This window comes from Anopheles gambiae, chromosome 2 (assembly GCF_943734735.2).
Source record: "Anopheles gambiae chromosome 2, idAnoGambNW_F1_1, whole genome shotgun sequence".
NCBI classification, from domain to species: Eukaryota; Metazoa; Arthropoda; class Insecta; order Diptera; family Culicidae; genus Anopheles; species Anopheles gambiae.
The window spans coordinates 38,495,990-38,503,033 of record NC_064601.1 but is presented as its reverse complement, the minus strand read 5'-3'; the positions used below and the strand labels follow the sequence as shown (position 1 = coordinate 38,503,033).

The 7,044-nt window shown below is 47.9% G+C and overlaps 1 protein-coding gene across 1 annotated transcript; it reads left to right on the top strand.

Moving 5' to 3' along the window:
* The first annotated feature begins 2,699 nt into the window (after positions 1-2,699).
* On the top strand, positions 2,700-4,362 carry LOC1274170 (alpha-2-macroglobulin receptor-associated protein). Its single transcript, XM_313261.6, has 2 exons — positions 2,700-3,011; positions 3,102-4,362. The coding sequence occupies exons 1-2, from the start codon at positions 2,808-2,810 to the stop codon at positions 4,044-4,046; spliced, it is 1,149 nt and encodes a 382-aa protein (XP_313261.5). The 5' UTR covers positions 2,700-2,807; the 3' UTR covers positions 4,047-4,362.
* Positions 4,363-7,044: the final 2,682 nt, after the last annotated feature.

The window sequence follows — 7,044 nt, the reverse complement described above, 5'->3', positions numbered from 1 at the left end:
GCCCGAACTGCGCGACCCAGCGCAGAAATCGCTGAAGAACAGCGCGGGAGAGCAGGCCAAATCTGCGCTGGCCAGCGCAGATTTTGGTGCATTTTCTGCGCTGGAAACTGCTCGAATTTGCGCAGCGGGTGTCAGCTGACGATCGGGTTCCAAAACCCCCGCTGCGCAAATTCGAGCAGTTTCCAGCGCAGAAAATGCACCAAAATCTGCGCTGGCCAGCGCAGATTTGGCCTGCTCTCCCGCGCTGTTCTTCAGCGATTTCTGCGCTGGGTCGCGCAGTTCGGGCAGTTCGGGCAGTTCGGACAGTTCGGGCGGCGGAGCAAAAAAAACGGTCAAAAAAATTTAAAAAAATTGGCGCCCATTTTTTCGTCCGCTTCTTCTCCCTCCCTCGCCCTGCCTTGCCTTACTTGCGCTTCTGCCCGTGCCTTCCGCCGCCAGCTGATTGGGTGTTTGTGGTGTATGCGTTGATTCATATATGTGCATTGCGGTTGTGTATTGTTATTGGTGGGTGTTAGCATTTATTAATTTGTGTGTGACCTTGAGACGCTGTGGGAGAAGCTGGATTGGGATTCAAAGTGTTATCGGTGTATTGATAGTTTATTTTATTCCGTGCCGCTGCTGATGAGACCATTCGATGCCCCTGCCAGTTGAGGGTGAAGAAGCCTATTTAAAACAAGCGTAGGAGAACGTCTAACACTAATCTAATATTTTTTTATTTGAACATGTTTGATGCTTCAACGACCTTCTAAGCATCATGTAGCACAATGTATAGTGGCAATAAAATATTTTTTTTAATGTGCCGAAATCTGTCTCGAGTTTTTGGGTCTCGTCACACACACACACACACACACAGCGCGGGGAAAGTGACCATTCACTGTATCATGCCGCGATCCCCCACCCCGCCCGGCGCTTTGAATGAGGATGCGCTACAAGAAAGCTGAACCAGCCGTTCTACCGAAAAGGTAGCCGTACTCGCTCGTGCGGGTCTAGTGGGGGGGGGGGGGGCAGTAGGTGCTTGCGCGACTTCGGGGTGCGTGCTCGCGAGCGCGCTTTCGTGGGTGCGTGCTGGCGTGCGCGCGTTTATGCAAGTGTGCGCGCGCGTTTGTGTGTGTGTGTGTGTGTGTGTGTGTGTGCGTGTGTGTGTGTGTGTGTGTGTGTGTGCGCGAGTTTGCGCGCGTGTGTTTGTGTGTGAGTTTGCGCGCGCGTGTTTGTGTGTGTACGTGCGTTTGGAAACCCCAAAACTATTTGAATATGATGCGTACATTTTCATCCGCTGCGGCTACAAAGTCCATGCATTTTCGATCTCGCTACCTGAGAGACAACACAATTGGCATTGGCATCTTTGCGATCGGCTCTGCTGTTGGGGGTATTAAAAAGACACACGATCAATGTCGATCAAATGATGTTGCACATTTATTTCTAATTCAGCTAGCGGACGCAAGTGGAAACAACATTTTGAATTGAATCCATACAAAAGAGGATTCTGGATTTGTTTATTACGGTGCGCGTATGGTGCTGCACCTGTCCGTCCAGAATCTGGTGGCTTGTTGGTTTGGAGTAGTTATCATGACGCCGATTGACCGGCAATGTCTTGGAATGGGTTCGGATCGGTAGGCTCATGTTTTGGTCGAGTGCATTCCGTGCATTTGTCGCGCCACAGCAGTAGACCCGGCAGCAACTAAGTCAAGACAAACTCTTACCCGGGTGTGGACTGCTACGCTTAGTTCTTTTTATTATTATTATTATTATTATTATTATTATTATTATTGGCGTAATAGCCAACGCGATCATGCCGGCCTTTTCAGGACTTGAGTACCACGTAGCCGGATAGTCACCTCTTGATACGGCGGACGGTTCGTACGCGGTTAGAACCCACGACGGGGGTACTGCCACACTGTCTCCTGCTCGATGTATACGCTGCAGGCAGGGGGAAGGATGGACCTCCACGATAAAAAAAACACCGTCATGAACCAGCGGCGGACCTAACGGTAGGCGGACTAGGCGGTCGCCGATGATCTCTACAAGTGGACAGAGTATTAACGACAAGGGCCCCCGGAAAGATGGTCGTTAGGGCTCCGTGGCTGGAGAACCATTTGCACCTCCCCTCCCCCCATGGCGACAACAATTTTAGGGCCTGTGACAAATGATCGTAGGGGTCCCATGGCCACCCCCCCGCCCCCCCCATCCAGGATGCTGGTTTCACAATCAGGTTGCGTTCTTGATGCTGGTGGAACGGAAAGTGCGAAAATCAGCGCCGGGCTGAACGTGTCAATGCGAATTAGAGTTCTGCGCGATGCACAACAAACCCTCCTGCGTGAACTAGCGATTCCATAGTCATTTTTACGTGGCAGCGTTTGAACTCATTGCGCTTTTTTGGTTTGATTTGTGAAAATGCAACTTCATCGCCGCAATGTTTGTTAACGGCATTTTTAGGCGCCACAACAGCTCGAGAGCATTGACCACACGCGAGAATGAGATAGCGCTAGGGAGGGAAAGAGCACGGACGATGGCTGACAGCGATTGGCCGTCTGATGCACCAACACATCCAAACCTTCGGCAGCGCGCTCAGGCGAGGGGAATGAGGCGGAGCCAGGGACGGGCAGCTCGACGAGCTGCTCGACAAATTTGCCGTTGGAGAGAAAAGGAAGGCATGATAAAATTCTCAGAACTCCATGAGTTCTTCCGTCGCTTTGCGCAGCGGGCCGCATCATCGCTTCCAACAGCACAGGGCAGTAAAGTTAATGAGCTAGTCGTAGGAATTGTGTCCCATAGCGCGAAGAAAACGCGGCATAAAATACACACTAACCATGCCGCTATTCACAAGATTGTGTGTGATAGTATTTACAGTTCTAGTATGCAACCATGTCGTGCAATCGGAAAAAGCGCATAGCAAGTATTCCAAGCACGCAAACGCACTGCCCGACTCGGAAATATACGAGCCGGATTTCCGAAACATTCAACGACCATTCCGCATGGCAAAGCTAAACCTGGTGTGGACCAAGGCCCAACATGTAAGTATGCGTGGACAACGTTGACCCCCCCGTTGACTGACTGAATCGCCAAACTAATTACGCTCTTGCTAAACTAATGGGTTTGTGCAGCGGCTCACCGAACCGAAGCTAAAGTCGCTGTACACCGAGCTGAAGCTGCACGATAAGGAGGAACTAACGTACAAACAGCTGAAGGAGAAAGATAAGGACGGGCTGAAGGAAGCCGAGCTGCGCAACAAGCTGGTCAGCATCATGAGCACGTACGGGCTGCTGGAACACTTCGACGATACGCAGGATCCGGAAAAGTACAAGCTGGCCAAATCGTCCGACGGGGCGCCGAAGAAGGACACGTACAAAAACAAGAGCCTCTTCAAGGACAAAAAGCTGAACAAGCTGTGGGATAAGGCCGAGTCGGCCGGCTTCACGAAGGAGGAGCTAGACGCGCTGCGCGAAGAGTTCGATCACCATCAGGCGAAGATCGATGTTTACTACAGTTTGCTGGAGCGGCTAGGTGATGATGATGATGGCGGTGCCGCTGGACAGGGAAGCCGCGACGATGATGCGCTGCTGAACGCAGTCAACGACGAGGAGCATGATCGGTACAATGAGGTCGATCGGGCGGAGGAGACGGATCGTTCGCAGCCGGGCGCCAACAAGCAGCACGCCTATCTGCACAAATCGAACCAGCTGCGCGAAAAGCACCGGGAGATTCGGGATAACTTCGACCGGTTGGACCGGATCGCCTCGAAGGGACCGAAGAGCCAGGATTTTGTCGAACCGAAGGTGCAGGGTCTGTGGCGGGTCGCGCTCGCCACTGACTTTAGTGCGGACGAGCTGGCCTCACTGAAGGTGGAGCTGTTGCATTACGAAAGTCGCCTGCTCAAGCTGCGCCACATGCACGCGGAGCATGCGCTAAGCCTCGAGAAGCACAAGCACAGCGATGCCAAAGCGGATACGCACAAGCTGATGGAGGATAACATCAAGAAGCAAACGCGCAAGGTGGAGAAAATGCAGGAGGAGGTCGAGCGACGCATTTTCAAACACTCCGAGCTGTGAGAACCTCCTACCCGTAACAGACAGTGTAGGGGAGGGGGGGGGGGGAGCGACTTGATGCACATTACAACGCGTCATCTCTCCATGCATGAGCAATACTAAGATATTTTTGCAATTTGATTCGGCAGTGCCACAAATATGATCGAAATGCAATAGTTCTCGAATAGACTGTAAGCGATAGGGCAACGGACGGGGGCTAATGAATCATTTGAAATTTCTTCCACCAAAAGTAAATAAGGTAGCTGCCATTTCATCATCATATTTTTTTCTATTCTAATAATTGTAAAAGAAATGAATAAAAAATTTATAGTAAAATCAAGCATGGAGTTTGTTTGTTTTGTTTGGACTGGGAAATTCCCCAACCAATGTCATCATGGTGATCATCATAGTTCGCCCTTTACCAATTCACGTGCATCAGATCAGTACCATCGATGACGGGGAGAGGCAGAATAATGTGGTGGTTGTTTAGAGTTTGCTGCTTCATTACTTATAATATTCCGTGTTTTCAGTTTTTATATTGGTTACCTTCCAAATATAATATATAATTTATAGAATAATAATATATAATAATAATAATTATTCAATAATCCATCAGTAATCATTAATCTGTAAGGGTTGCGCGCGCGGCGGTTGTTGCTGCTGTTGCTGCTGCTGCTGCTGCTGTTGTTGTTTTGCATCATGTTTTCTCTTCATCCTCCGTGTACACCACAAACTCGCCCCACATTTACCAACTTTGCCGGTAAACGTGCACTCGGCGTGTGGGTGGATCAGGTTTCCCGCTGCACCTTTCCCCACCACCACATTGCGTATGTGTTTGTGTGTATAATTGTTAGTGTAATAGGTGTGTGTGAGGGAGTGTACGTGTGTTTTGTTGCGACTATTCTTCTACGTTTTAGCGCAGCTTCTGTTCGTTTTTTCCTTCTCTCTATATGTTCACTGTTTCCGTCGTCTCCCACTTCATCTCATTATGTATGTGTTTGTTTTTTTTTGTTTTCTCCATATAGTTGGTAATTAGTAGATAACCATCGTCATTTATAACTCAATGCGCTTGCACTATTCTTCCTCCTTCTAACATACCTTCCACTTTCCCCCTTACTGTTTCATTGACGCCCTATGGGCTGTCTCTCTCTTTTTCTCTTTCTATCTTCCACTTTTCCTTTTCGTCTCTGTGTATATGTGGCTCGCAGCAGCATGTTGTGGCGGGCGTCGTCGTATCGCTTGAAATCATCCAATGGATATTCTCTTTTCACTCTTCGATCGGTTTACATGTTCTTACTTATATCGTAATGTGCAATACACGGCTGTGTGTGTGTGTGTGCCTGCGTTGCAGAAATGACTTGCGCTCGGCTCGGCTCACCTCCTTTCCATTCCCTCTGCGCTCTGCAATAGAAGAGACGAGCTCGTCTCTTCTGCATTGCAATTGAAAAATAAAACGTATAGCAAAATAATGTATGCATGATCGTTTGTTTGTTAAACACACTCTATTATGCACACACACATTATACTTGCAGCAATGCATTTTTTTTGCAATCTATGTTAGTGCTCTAGCATCGTTTACTAAGCGTTCATCGTTTTGGGGTTGCTGTTGTTCGTATTCGATACGAAATTTCAACCACTGCCGCGTTTACGAAAAGCGAAGAAATATAGATGATTTTGGCATATTTCTTACTACTCCCCGCCCGTGCTTTCCTCTCCGTCTTCAAGGCCCAATTGCAAACAGAGTGTTCAGGGAGCGCAGGGGGGGGAGGAGCGCTCATCCAATTCATCCCTCAGAGTGTGTTGCTTAATCTATCTGCCCAGCACAGCACAGCTTAAGCAGTAGTAGTAGTAGCAGCAGCATTTGTCGTCTTACTGTAAATGCACATTATAGAGTTTTCTTCCAGATCATGGTTGGGTCGTGTTGTGTTGCAAAAGACCGGTAAAGCACTGTTTGTTGTTTGGCTGCAGATCCTTTCTGTTTGTTTAACTGGGATCCACTGTTCTAAAGTTCTACGGCTATGATGCCATGCGCCTCGTTATTCAATCTACGCTGAAATTACGTCCGCCTGCCGATAGTGGTGGTAATAGTTCTCCCTCCCCCCGTTTTGCATTTCTACTTTTTATATGCCCTTTCTCGCCAAACGACGAAACACTGGTTTGATTCTAGTGAAAAAGCGTCTTAAAAACAAATTGATGGCGCGTGATTTTAAAGTTTGGGGGGGGGGGGAGAAACACTTTTTTCTCTTCCCTTCTCCTTCCTGTCCGTGCCGATAGTTGGGGTTAAAAGGAAAGCATACTGCCTCTCTCTGCACTGCCGAGGTTAAAGAATGGGATTTTCTGTATTTGCCAAGAGAATCTAATGTATGTGTTGTTATGCGTTATAAATGTTCCAATAGTTTTCACTCATTCAGTTTTCTTAGTTTTCCTGCCGGGCTTAACATACGTGTGCTTTGTAAATTGTGTTCTTCCAAGCCGTCCACCACGTTTTTTTCCTCTTCAAGCACCCTGGCTAGACGTTAGTACATTACTGTTTTTAAGTCAATTCTTCTACGCCAAATTGTCTCACTATGTTCTACGTTAGTTGTTTTGTTTTTTACTAAACTAATCCAATTACCGATGGGTGCCGCGCGCGCGATGATCTCCACCATTATCGATCGCGTGTAGCGCATAGGGAGAAAGAACAAACTATTGGTTGGTTGAGTAGATTTTGCTTTATCTAAACGCTAAATCCTAAAATTCAAACCTGCCCTTCGTATTTGAATGCACAATAGATATTCAAAACTACGTTGAGCCACCACCCATCAACACTCGGGCGCGGATGAACCCGGTGGTAGCCGTTAGTTCCGTGTGTTTTGTTTGTTCTATTTTTAGTTAAGCTTCCACATATCCTTTACCAGTCAATAATTTTTCATTAAGCTTGGGTAGCAGCAGCGTATGGCTTTAAGTGTTTGAGTGGTGAGTGAGTGAATTATACTGTCTGTTTCTTCCTCTTTCTGTGAATCATTTGCATGTTTTCGCTTTT